Source organism: Melitaea cinxia, chromosome 6 (genome assembly GCF_905220565.1).
Source record: "Melitaea cinxia chromosome 6, ilMelCinx1.1, whole genome shotgun sequence".
Taxonomy (NCBI): Eukaryota; Metazoa; Arthropoda; class Insecta; order Lepidoptera; family Nymphalidae; genus Melitaea; species Melitaea cinxia.
This window is the reverse complement of record NC_059399.1, coordinates 13,284,224-13,298,223: the sequence shown is the minus strand read 5'-3', so window position 1 is coordinate 13,298,223 and position 14,000 is coordinate 13,284,224. Positions and strand designations below refer to the sequence as shown.

Genomic DNA, 14,000 nt, shown 5'->3' with positions numbered 1-14,000 from the left:
AGTCTAAAAACAACACTTTTCAATACTCCCATACAAAAGATTTGTGATAATACTTAAAAGTCAATTTGAACTTTAATACCATACGATAAAGTTTGTGTTAGGCGATACGAAGTTCGCCGGGTCAGCTAGTATCAAATAAAATTTATGTTTCGTATTTTATGTGTTTCGATATATTATAGCTGTATGGCTACGGCAGTAAAGAATATAACCACTCTTCCCGTGGTTGTCGAAAGAGGCGACTGAGGGATAAAACAGTTCCACTACCACCTTGGAATTTATAAAGTCGATCAATGGCGGGATAATCAACCATCCAACTACTGGCTTAGAAATACTCAGGCCAAAGGCGGGCAGCAGAGTCTTCGGTGCGATAAAGCCAGCCCTGCGGTCACCAACCCGCCTGCCCAGCGGGGTGAATATGGGCAAAACACATGAGTTCACGGCATTTTTGGCGCGAACTTGTGGAGGTTTATGTTCAGCAGTGGCCTGCGATAGACTGAAGAGAGAGAGATATATATATCTTATATATAAAATTCTCGTGTCACAATGTTAAAATACTCCTCCAAAACGGCCTGACCAATTTTTATGATATTTTGTGTACATATCGGGTAGGTTTAAGAATGAGCCAATATCTATTTTTCATACCCCTAGGTTATAAGGGGGGATTAAGAGGGTTAATAACATATATGGCAAAACAACGTTTGTGGGGTCAACTAGTATATATGTATGTATTTTCGTGTTGCATTTTAATAATTATTCAGAAATATATATGTATCTAATAATAAATAATACACTTCTTAAGTACGAGAGGATAACTTTCCATCGTCATGAAAATGTTTTAAGAATATTTTAAAAAGGTGAATTTTTTTTTTCGAACTTTCCTCCCTCCACCCATTGTCATAAATAGTCATGCTTATCAAAGACTTTCCTTTAATTGCAAACGTATATAACGGGAGGACCCCTAATGAGAACAAATACATATGCATATCAAATATCAATTTTTCATCTACAGATTTTTTTTTATTTCAATGTATGACGCATAACTTTTACAGAGTAGTCCGATTTTGATAATTCTTCTTTTATTGGAAAGAGTATACTACGAAGTTGGTCCCAAATAAATTTGAAAATAAAAATCTAACCCTAAGGGTAGGAAAACAGGAGATGACTGAGTGTTCACTCACTGATTGTAAGGTATGACCACGCATAACTTTTTACAGAGTAGTCCGATTTTGATAATTCTTTTTTTATTGGGAATAATAAATTAACTAAATTAATTAACGTGTTTAGTGAATAACGTATTTTAGATAAAGAATAATACTGTATTCCTATAAATAGCTTTAGGATTATTGCGATATAAATTAGTATCAATATTTAAAACTTAATATTTGAGTACGAGTAGCTATCCTTAAAATAAATATCTTATAATAAAAAATATGTATTATATATATATGCATACAGTGCTACCTACATCTCTCATCTATACTTCTATACAAATATTATTATTAATCCCACGGTAACAAATTTTCTAAAATATTATATTTATTAATACACAATATACATAATATTGTGTGTTTAGCTGTGTGTGTATTTATGTGTACGCATGTTTAATAAATGAAAATATTTCTTACATTTTAAGATGGCTAATGATAATATTTTTTTGAGTAATATGAATCTAAATATCTACTATCAGAATGTTCGTGGCCTACGAACAAAATGTTTAGATCTATGTATATAATAATATACTAATGAATGATTATGATAGTTTACCATTCACAGAAACATGGTTGAAAAATGATATTTTAGATACTGAGTTGTGTGTGTCACGGTCCGATCGCGATCGCTTAACAACAATAAAAATTAGATTATGTTATGTGTGCGACGGGAACTAGCTCCAGCGCCGTGTTTTGAGTGGCGAGGCAGTTGAGGCACCCGTTCCACTGACTCACTGTGTATGGTATAGACCAGCACGTGCAATGACTCAAGCCACACACTACGTATTATTTGCCGCCTGATTTTAACGATTTTATATTCGTTACAAAGAGTTGGAAAAAAGTGTACCTACTACATATAATTGATACGTATCCTTTCGATAACTTACAATTGCTAGGCGATTTTAACATACCTTGTTTATCCTGGACCAAGTATAATGAATATTTAAACTTTTACTCGGGCTCTAAAACCATATCCGACAGTGCTAATTCGTTTCTAATGTACTTCCTAGGGTTCATCATCATCATCATCATCATTTCATCCTATCACAGTCCACTGCTGGACATAGGCCTCCATAAGTTCACGCCAAAAATAGCGTGAACTCATGCGTTTTTCTCATAGTCACCACGCTGGACAGGCGGGTTGGTGACCGCAGGTCTAGCTTTGTCGCACCGAAGACGCTGCTGCCCGTCTTCGGCCTGAGTATTTCAAAACCAGCGGTAGGATGTTTATCCCGCCATCGGTCAGCTTTTCAAGTTCCAAGGTGGTAATGGAACTGTGTTATCCCTTAGTCGCCTCTTACGACACCCACGAGAAGAGAGGGGGTGGCTATATTTTTTAATGCCGTAGTCACACAGCATATTAGATTTATGCTTTAGCAATACTCCGTCCTCCGCATCTGCGTACAAAGTACACATGTTAATAGTGAAACTTCTTTGGCAAACTAATTTTTAAGTTTCGTTTTTATTTATACAAATCTAAAGCTTTAGATTTCCGTTCTAGCACCATCGACAAAAACATTGCCGTTTCATCAGAACGTTGCCGTTTCTACCGTAAAAAAATTACCCTCATGCGCCTAAAGAAGTTTCACTTCAATAAAAATTATCCAGCAATTTTTGTGTTTCGGACCATTTGGCGACTCTTTGTGCGTAGCGCCCGGGGCATGATGCCCCCTTCTTCGCCATTCTTACCAAGCCCTGCTATAAAGCAGAATATTATTTAGCTGTAATCTTCAGTAAAGTTGAAGTATTAACCAGTCGTATATAGGGTACATCACTATCGTTGTGATGATAGTTGGTGTCAAACTCGATTGTTAAATTTAAACTTATTGATAGGAGGGTAGTCTGCTCTCTATACTTTTGGTTAAATTTTTTAAAATAAACATTGTTAATACAATCAATTTAGTATAATTTAATAAAGTCACTAATTTTATGGCAAAGTTTTTAACACTTTCATATTATTTGTGCCGGAGCAATAAATATGTCTAGAAATAATCCACACGAAATCTTCACTTCTTCAGACTGGGCGAAAGTACCTACTGACATCTTACTGATTATTTTAAAAAAACTGGATATGAAATCTCTATTTAATTCTATGTGTGTCAATGAACATTGGCAAGAAGTTGGTAAATACTATTGTAAAGTAAGTCTAGCTAGTTTTGTTATTTATTTAAATTAATGAGAGTACAAATTTAAATCTTAATAATATTATTAACGTGAGAGTTTATGGTGGTGGACGAAGTTTGGTACTACTTCAATTAAAAATTACTGAACTGATTGTAATGAAACTTGCTACGTAGATAGCTGAAGATCCAGAAAAATACTATACGATACGATTCAGCCTGTAACATCTCACTGCTGAGCATAGACCTTTTCTCGATATAGAAGGGGGATCGGAGCTTATTCCACCATGCTGCTCGACTGCCAGTTGGCGAATCTATTCCCTACTGTGAGTAACAATCACTATCAGGCGTATCATAGCCTCTTTTTTATGATAGCAACCGGGATACCGATACCTTAACGTGCTCTTCGAGGCATGGTGGGGAGACCCATAAGGACAGACACCGAAACCGAAAAGGAATATTTGTAAAAATACAAATATCTATCCCGCGCGGAAATCGAACCCGCAAACCGTCGGTGTCTTAGGCACAAAAAGACGGTAAAATATATATGCTAGTTTTTATCCTGGCATTGAGGATGAAACCGCGAGGCACAGCTCATATATATATATATCATTTAACCAAGCGAAAAAATAAACAAAATAATAAACCTGAAAGAATACAAAATAAACTTACTTCTTCATATATTTCTGTTATATTTTTTTTTATTTAAAGCAGATTATTAACTTTTCTCACTGAAATAAATATTGACTACATAAGGTGTTTTTGTACCCCAACTAAATAATATTTAGATGTTATTATTATTATTTTTTTATTTAATAGCATTTTAAAGCGTGGACCAAAGTTGTTGCTGAAGCTACAAACAATAATGCCTTAGCTTTTAGAGATAAATCCAATTTAGGTACTAAAGGTATAGTTTTAAGTGCAGTCCGTTGGTACAATGTTAAAAATGCTGCTATCCGCTTAAACCATCAGTATGACTTTGAAGACGCACGAAGTATTTGTGTTTACGGTGGTAATAATTTTTTTGTAGTTTTTTTTAAACTAAAGGCTACACTTATTTTAAATACATATTTTATTACAATCTGTTCTAGATGATCTCATAGTTGTGACTAATGTTGGATGGCAAATTTATGATATAGACACTTTCCGGTTAAAAAGAACAGTATATTCTTTAAGTAAGTTAAAGTTATAAAATATAATCGTTACAAATTACAAACCTTTTAATATTTATTATTATTATTTTTTTTAATTTTAGGTGCCAAATGTATTGAAACATCATCATTCATCGTTGAATTTACTCCTTATTATGTAGAAGAGTTAGGATACAACACATTGACTGTTACAAATAAGCTGCACAACAGGAACTGTAAATGCCGTAAACCCCACAAACTTATATTCAGTGATATTACCTTTTATAGGTAAGTTGTAATAGTGCTCTATATTAATTTTATTACAAATATTTCTAATATATTATTAGACCACATAGCGCATTATTTATAAAAGAAAATATTAATATTTTCAACAGACTTAAAAAAAAGAAGGTGGTTCTCTATTCAACTGTATTTTTATAAAAAAATCGATGCTTCTCATGGCCCTAGCTTTTATACGAATTGGTATAACAGCCGAACTAGACACGATCTTAACTCATCTGTTTAATCGACAAAATTTGTTTTATATCTACTTTTTATTTATTTATTTGTAACATTAAGAAAAGCATATATTACACTATATTTACATGCAAAAGCCCTAAGGCATGTCCACAAGTTACAGTTTCACAAATTTTATATAACACTTATACATATTGCTATTATACTTACAACGACAAATCTTACACATATTACTACAATAGTTACGAAAACACATATATACTAAGCTTAGACAGTTTGTTAAACAAAGCTTTGCATCTACCCTACATATTAACAATCTTTCTCCTTTATTAATTAAACAATACTATCATCGACGGTATGGTAACAAAGAGATTGCAAAAAACATACGGGTGTAAGCAATCTAGTCAAACTTTGCCCATGGATATAAGGGTTTTTTTAATAATAATAATAATAATAATAATAATGCTTTATTCATAAAAATATTTACATATAAAATAATGAGTTCCCTGGTTCTTGTGATAGGCAAGGCCTGTGCCACAATGAACCAGTGTGCTCTTCCATTATTGATTTCTAAAGCAATCTTTAAATTAACTAATATACCTTTAAGCAAACTAGACATAATACAAAAAGTAAAAAGTAAAATATAGTACAGGATAAGGTGCATATGTGTATGTGTATGTGTGTATGTGTTTGTGTGTGTGTGTGTGTGTGTGGGAGTGTGTGTGTGTGGGTGTGTGTATGAGTGGTGTGAGTATGAATGTTTTTATGTCTGCGCAATAAAATTGTTTAAGAAGTGCATACTAACTCCAGCATGCCTTGAGGAGATCTTCAGTTTTTTGGTAGTCCAGCGAGGACAGCCACTTGAACACAATCGCTTTAAGTTCTTTCAGGGATAGAGTATAGTAATTTAATATTCTATTAGCCCGATTGTACAAATAAATGGACAGATAATTGCTCTGTTTTCTAGCCAGAGCAGTGCGAACCTTGGGAAGCACAATAACATTCCTAACCACGCGCTTACTGCTGCTCACACTAGGTTCGTACGGCGTGTACTGATGTTGACGAACAATAGACTGCATTATGAACAGTTGCCTAACAGTTAATACTGAGCATTTCTTATACAATTCCACAGTAGGAAATCTGTAAGGGCTGTATGTCATAGTTTTAAGCAGTGACCTTTGAGCTCTCTCAACCAATATCATATGTGATTTAGAGGCACCCCCCCAAACAACCACGCAATAGCTCAAAATAGATTGAACTAAAGCATAATAAACGCTACGCAAAGTATCGAGGTCAACTACATCTCTGAGTTTCTTGAAAATCCAGATGAGCTTGCGAATACGCGCTGTTAATAATTCAATATGCTGCCGCCAGCCAAGCTTATCATCTATTAGAACACTCAAGTATTTGATCGTAGAGGATCTCAAAATAGACAAGCACGCACAGGAATCAGTCATAGACGGATGGCATGTATGGACCCTAAGTTCCACGTCAGGGGTACTAATTTTAGCATTAGTAAATTGTAAAAACGTTGTCTTTTTAATATTTAATGTTAAGCGATTTGTCCGTAGCCAACCAGTAATCCTAAGTAACCCTTCCTGAGCCCTATCCCGTACATCCTCCCAAGTTGCTCCATGAAATACAACAGCTGTGTCATCAGCATAAGTAAAAACTTTGCCAGCAGTTAGAGTCATCTGACACAAGTCGTTAATATAAATCAAAAACAAAGTCGGGCCCAGACCACTACCTTGTGGTACTCCATATGTGACAGGTGCCTCATTGCTAATAATATTATCAATTTTGACTTGTTGTGTACGACCAGTAAGGAAACTAGTGTATATAGACAAAGCAGTACCCCTTATACCAATCCTTTCCAGTTTCTCCACCAGGGCTGGTGTCGAGAGAGTGTCAAAAGCCTTCGCTAAGTCGAGAAAGATACCGATACATTTATGCCCAGAATCAATATGATTGGTAACATAGTCAGTTAAGTTGCGTACCGCATCTACAGTGCTTTTTTTGGGTCTAAATCCAAATTGATTATTAGACAGAATTTTGAATTTTTCTAAAAAGTTCATAAGTCTCTTATTTAGCATAATTTCCAATATTTTTGATAATGATGTGAGTACTGAAATCGGCCTGTAGTTTGTGACATCCTCTCGACTCCCACCCTTGTGGACCGGAGTTACTAGAGCCCTTTTGAAAACTTTGGGAAAAATTCCTTGTTCAAAACAAAGTTTCAATAGAATTGTAAGTGGAGGAACGATTATGTCCTTAGATAGCTTTAACAATTTACTAGAAATCATGTCGTAGCCAACAGCACAATTAGTTTTAAGGCTATTAATTATTGATCGAACCTCAGCTTCATCTGGCGGTAAGAAGGCCATAGAGTTAGGTAAGAATGGAGTTTTAGAAGTTAATAGGGTACTACTATAAGAGCGTTCGATGTTACTCGCTAAGTTACTGCCAATGTTTGCAAAATAATTATTTACAGCTGTCACGGCATTAAAAGGTTCATCGCCCTTATGTAAGAGTTCTTTAGGTGACACTTTATTATTTGAGGTACCAACTATTTCTCTGAGAGCAGACCAAGTTTGTTTATTGTTACTAGCGTTTTGAATTAAGGATCTTTCGTATTGGATTTTTAGTTTTCTTATTAGTGAATTACAAAAATTTCTGTACCTTTTATAGCAAATTTTCATAAAATGTGCCAGGGGTGATCCAGGGCTTAATAATTCTTTTTCTACAGGGATTTTGATCTCTTTTGAGGTACTAGTAATAATAGCAAAGGAAAGTTTTTCAACGAAAGAAGATGCAGCCAAATCGGCATTAGTGGATAGCGTAATAAATGAGAAATCGGTGTTTTTTATATAGTCTAAGGCAGCATCCAGATTAGTCCTAACATAGTAACCATCGCTAGGTAGTTTCGGGGTACCTAAAGATAAGCTAAGCAAAACTGAGGCATGATCAGTAACAGTGGAATCCATTACAATGACAGTAGCACCAAATTTTGTTTTAATCAGTATATGGTCTAAACAATTATTAACTCTCGTTGGAAAGTAATGACCTGGAAGAAGTCCGAGTTCCGCCATTAGATTGAGATATGACGAGCTATTTCTATCATTATTTCCGCGCTTGATGTCAATGTTCATGTCACCCAACAAACATACGTTAGCAGAGCGAATGGGCCTAATAATACCGTCCAAAGAGTCAAGAAATGTATCTGCGTTATAAAAAGAGGGGGATCGATATGTACATATAAGAACTATATCTGGATTTAGTTTTAAAACCGCAAAATTTCCACCGTGTCCCTCCGGCTCCGAAAAAGCACAACGCAAACCATCCCTAACGTAGATAACGATACCATCATTCTGATTATGCAGAATTTTAGAAAAGTAATAAGTATAGCCATTCATAGCAGGCGGTGGTTTATGTTCACAAAGCCAACATTCTGTTAGGATAATGACGTCAGCCGTCACACTTAGTCTCGATAAGTGGACAATGAAATTGTCAATGTTCTTATAAATACTACGAATGTTCTGAGTGATAATGTTTAAAGAATTATTACTTGACGTATTCATAAGGTGGTTACATGACTCAGTATCACAGAAATGAGCTTCAGCTACAGTTAAATTATCAATGTCCTGAGAAATATTTTTCAAGACTGGATTAGGGAATGTATTGACTAATAGAACACATTTCACAATTCGTGGGAACCAAAACCGTACATAATTTATAAATATAAGCTGGGCTAGCAAAAACAAATGATGATATCAAAATGATAAAAATATATGATAATGATGATATATATAAACTATTTATACTTAAAATTAATAATGAAATGAAAGATGAGAAACATGTTGCCGATTTGGAGGCTGTTATATTTCTGATTCTCACACAGTATATTATTACATTCATGTTTCTTAAAAACAAGTCCAGGAATTAATTAATCTCTATGTTTAGTCTTCGTTCTTAATACTATAAACTGCCCGGTGGCAATGCTAAGTGAGCAGAACGTAGAACGTTTCGTAGTAACCTAAGACGGCCGGCGTGCATGCATAACTAGGTAGTTGGGGTGTTTTTATTTGTTCCATTAAAAATAGCATCTGAAATTTCGTATGCACAGGTAATATTTTGCAATATTTAAATATTCCTTTTAAACTGAATTACTTTTTTGGGTGTTATAATTTTTAATATTTTTAATTGTAGGTTTTGTATTTTATCTAAATATGTTTTTAATGTTTTGCCATAACTCGTTATTCCATATGAAATAAGAGACTCAACAAGTGCATTAAAGTGATACATACGGACGGGATACGGAATTTTTTATTTTAGAATGGCAACTTTTGCTAACATAACCCTTAGCTTGTCACATACGAGGGGAGGTCCAAAAGTTCGTGGAATGGAAGGGTTTGAAATAAAATTAACCAATAAATCTATTTTTCGTTTTCAATTTAGTCACCTTAATCTGAATACATTTATTAGATCTGTGAATTAATTATTCTAAGCCACCGTAAAAATATTTTTTATCTTTTACGTCAAAATGAGCCAAAATTACCTCCTTTACCCCATTGTCGTCAGAAAATTTCCTTTCCCTTAAGTCTTTTTTTAAATTAGGAAACAAATAAAAATCACTTGGGGCCAGATCTGGACTGGTGGGTGGACTAGTGATTCGAAGCCATGCGTGTGCAGAGCAGCCATTGCAACTCTGCTCTTGTGAACCGGCGCGTTGTCTTGCAAGAGCAACACACCGTTAGTCAATTTTCCTCGACGTTTTTCCTTGATGGCCTCCTTCAATTTTTCTAATATCGTTGCGTAGTATTCTCCGGTTATGGTCCTTCCCTTTTCTTTTTAATCAATCAGTAATATCCCCTCACAATCCCAAAACACAAGAGCCATCAACTTTCCAGCCGACTCCGACACTTTGAATATCTTTGGCGGTGGTGTCCCCTTTTTATGCCATTGCATGGACTCTTGTTTGGACTCAGACTCAAAGTGATGAACCCATGTTTCATCTCCGGTAGCAATCCGCTCCAAAATCTGAGCAGGTTCGTCTCCACACAACTCCAAAAATTGTTTTGACGCATCGACGCGTTGCTGTTTCTGAAGTGGCGTAAGCATTCTCGGTACCCATCTTGCACTGACTTTTGTCACACCCAGGTGGTCATGTAGGATTCGCAAAATGGTAGTATCTGATACTCCAACTAATGCAGATAACTGTTTTTTCATTATTAAAAACATTCATTCATTTCATTTAGTAAAACGCGGTTATTTTAATATTACAAATAGACACTCCAGTTTTCTTTATTTGTATAGATTTATGATCGAGTGTATCAAACGCTTTACTGAAGTCAATAAATAAAAGAATCACGTGTTATTTATTTTCAGACAATTATTGATTTTGTCGGTAAATTTTGATAATAAGAAAGTAATTGATTAATTTTTTTGGTATCCAAACTGAACCCCGGACAAGACGTCATTCGATGCATAGTAATTTTGTATCTGATTGCATATGCATTTTTCAAATATTTTATCGAACACTCCCGACTAGAAAAAAGGTCAGGCTCAACCAGGTCATCTATCTGATGATGATGATGTCGTCCTCACCGTATCCGGTGACGGCGACTCCTATAAATTACGCTGGTGGGCTCTAATATGGCTAGCGAAACCGAATTTAGTTTTGAAGACTCGGTTGCAAGATGCACAGTATCTATCAGGTATCTGGACCCGATCAGGATAGAATGAGGCATGCCAGATCCGGCAAGCTCTATCAGGACCAGGTCTGATCCAGACAAGGATAGCCTGATGTAAAATATAATCAAGTATGTGTATCCATGTGTATGTGTATTTCTATCAGAGTGCCGCCAAAATGAAAATTAATTACAAAACTTAGGGTGGTCCTGAAAACCAGTGTTAGGACTAACAGTCCTAACGTAAACTGAGGTCACACCTTTTTGTGAGGCATGCTGCAAACTTATATAAACAATGTTATATCTCTTTTGATGAGAGATATAACATTGCTTATGTTGTATCTCTTTTTTTATTTTATTTTACGTTTTACTCTTTGTATTTAGTCCTTGTTGTAAATTATGTACTATGTGTTTTCTTTTTATATAATTTTAACCTGATGCAGTGTGTTTTCACAAATAAATTTATTATTATTATTATTATTATTAAGTATGGTAAGGCATACTGGATCAGGACCCGGTCCGGTCCAGATAAGGACAGCCTGATGTAAAATATAATCAAGATCCCGAGTAGAAATTTTTTCATGTTCCTTAGAAGGACCAGACAAGTAAGTCAAGTATGGTAAGGCATACTGGATCAGGACCCGGTCCTAAAGCTCTTGAAAATCCGCAATAACTTTTTACTAGGTGTACCGATTTTGATAATTCTTTTTTTGTTGGAAAGAAGATATCCCTAGTTTAGTACCATGATAAAGAAACCAGGATCTGATGATAGGATCCCAGAGAAATCGAGGGAAACTCTCGAAATTCCGCAATAACTTTTTACTGGGTGTACCGATTTTAATAATTTTTAATTTAATCGAAAGCTGATGTTTATCATGTGGTCACATATAAATTTTATCGAGATCTGATAACTACTTTTTGAGTAATCTCTGATAACGCGTAGTTACTTGACTATTTTTTCGTCGATCTACGTTGGATTACTCGTCGATGTAATTGAAGTCGGTTTTTTTTTCGTTTGCGAGCAAACACAATTATTTTTAAATTATGCATAAAAATACATTAAATCAATAAAAAAAAAAACATTACACAAACTACCGGATGTATTTGACTCACACACGTATATTCTTTCATTTATTATAATTATGGTCGAATTCCGAATACTGAGCGACCACTAGTTCAATTTTAATTCACATGCGATTTTTCACATGCGATTTTTCATCAATGTTTCTTTATGACGTTATCACGTAAAACAATCGTTCGTAAACCGACTTTACAGACAACCAATTTTTTTTTCGGTCTTATAAATTTTTTATTTTATTTTAGAATCCACTATAGATGTTGTTATATTATGGACGCTAATAATGTTTTGCGACGATTAAAAGTAGAGAAGTGCAAATGGAACTTTAAAGTTATGACGGATTTCGGTGACATGTATAAATGTAACCGATATTTTATTTGCGGAATGCATATACATCGGAGGGAAATTTATATTTTGTTGAGGAATGGTGACGTTTGTTATATTGATCTAAATGGTTGGAAGACAGGGAAGGTTTGTAAATTGGATATTCCTTCGCATTATCTGATTACAAATCCATATATGTTTGGTACTTACAGCGCGATTTATGCGGGTAGGATTTCCATTAGTATTTTTATTTTTAAAATTTAAAATCTTAAAAAATCACTAATGTGAATTTTGTTTTTGTTTGTTTATTAAGTGTTTCCTGAAGAACAATTCCAAATTTACTTTCAAGAAGAAGAACAAATTGTCGTTGCTTGTCCTGGACTCACTCGTGCTCTAGAGCACGGTCACATGCTACTCTTGGGTTATGAAGATGGCAAGGTTAGGGATAAACCTAAAAAAGTACGATATACATCTGCGTGGAAAACGTAAAATGACAACTTAAGAACTCGGTGAACTAACTGATTGAAATCCTACAAGCTTGGTTCGTGTAGAGCACCTGTAGCCGACCACCGTGTAGATCACGGGTTAGATTCCCGCTCGGAATAGATATACCTATGTATTTGTACTAATATTTGTTTCCTGTTTAGGTATCTGTCTTTGTGCGTCTCCACACAGTGCGTCGGAGAATATATTTAGCTCCCGGTTGATGTCATAGTCACCTGATAGTAATCGTTACTAATAGTAGGCAAAACATCCACCAATCCACTGCAACAAACCCTTCTCCTATATGAGAAAGAGGCCTATATTCCAGTTGCGGGGTGTTATTGGCTACATAAATCCATGATTCCACACATCCAAATCCACATTACAAACCTATCTAGTAGGTACTACCTACATAAAAATGTCACAATAAAAAGGTCGTTTCTATCTTATATATATTTTTCCTAATTATTTTAAGTGTACAGATACAAGAAGCTAATACGAGGGCGGTCCAATAAAAAGCCTCTCCGCCCGTTGGAGCCACTGTTGTAAAAAAATATATTATCGTTTAGATTTAGAACATTTCCGACATGTAGTTTTTGTTTTAACCGACTGTGGAAGCGGGCGTGTCCAAAAATACAAAAATGCACAATCCCGTACTAGTAGACTGCCAATTGAAGGTGCGTCAGATAGCTGAGACAGTAGGCATCTCAAAAAACCGCGTGGGCCACGGGACATATCCTACATTAAATATTGGGCATGAAAAAACTGTGACGTTATCAATTTCAATAATAGTGTAAAAATTATTTTTAATTGTGTAGTTAGTTACTTTTATAATTAAAATACCTAAAATTTAATTTTGATTTTAATTTACTTGTATTCGTTATGTGCGTAGTACATTCATTGCGGGTATTCAGCATTTCGTTGAATGAAATGAAAGTGAACATTCGCATTAGTATGTTCCGAATACGATACTAGTTTTTTTTTTCCAAATATCTACTGTAACGCGATCCGCCAGGAGTATATCGTACTTCAAACAGGTTACAATTTTGTTATTTATTTATACAAATTAATTAATTATTTATGTATGATCCTTATAGAATTGGCAATCGAAAGACACGTATTAAAATTATTATACATAGGTATCGATATAATATTAACTATAATTTATTTTATTATAATATTATACTAATATGTTTTTGCCACAGATCGAGATTTTCCGTACGGCTAATCTACGTAAAAGATTACCACCAGAAATTCAGTTTAACTTGCAAAGTTATTCGGAGTCTCTAACGACTAAAATAATTGCATTAGACATACATGAGGACAAAAACTGTAACCGTGTCTTCGCTGCAACGGAATCTAGCGTATACGAGTTCATTATATGTGATAATTGGCGAATAAATAATAACGATGCAGAGCCTTGAATCTAGACAATAAGCCGTGTAATGCGCCCCGGGTGGCATTTACAGGTGCCAAAGTCATTAATTATGTTT

At 34.8% G+C, this 14,000-nt stretch overlaps 2 protein-coding genes across 2 annotated transcripts; one reads left to right on the top strand and one right to left on the bottom strand.

Annotated features, from left to right (window-relative positions):
- Window positions 1-5,735: 5,735 nt before the first annotated feature.
- Window positions 5,736-10,161, bottom strand: LOC123654751. Its single transcript, XM_045590636.1, has 2 exons — window positions 9,810-10,161; window positions 5,736-8,596 (listed from the first exon to the last, which is right to left on the bottom strand). The coding sequence occupies exons 1-2, from the start codon at window positions 10,159-10,161 to the stop codon at window positions 5,736-5,738; spliced, it is 3,213 nt and encodes a 1,070-aa protein (XP_045446592.1).
- Window positions 10,162-11,970: 1,809 nt separating this feature from the next.
- On the top strand, window positions 11,971-13,931 carry LOC123654750. The gene is made up of 3 exons (XM_045590635.1): window positions 11,971-12,250; window positions 12,338-12,462; window positions 13,713-13,931. The coding sequence occupies exons 1-3, from the start codon at window positions 11,971-11,973 to the stop codon at window positions 13,929-13,931; spliced, it is 624 nt and encodes a 207-aa protein (XP_045446591.1).
- Window positions 13,932-14,000: the final 69 nt, after the last annotated feature.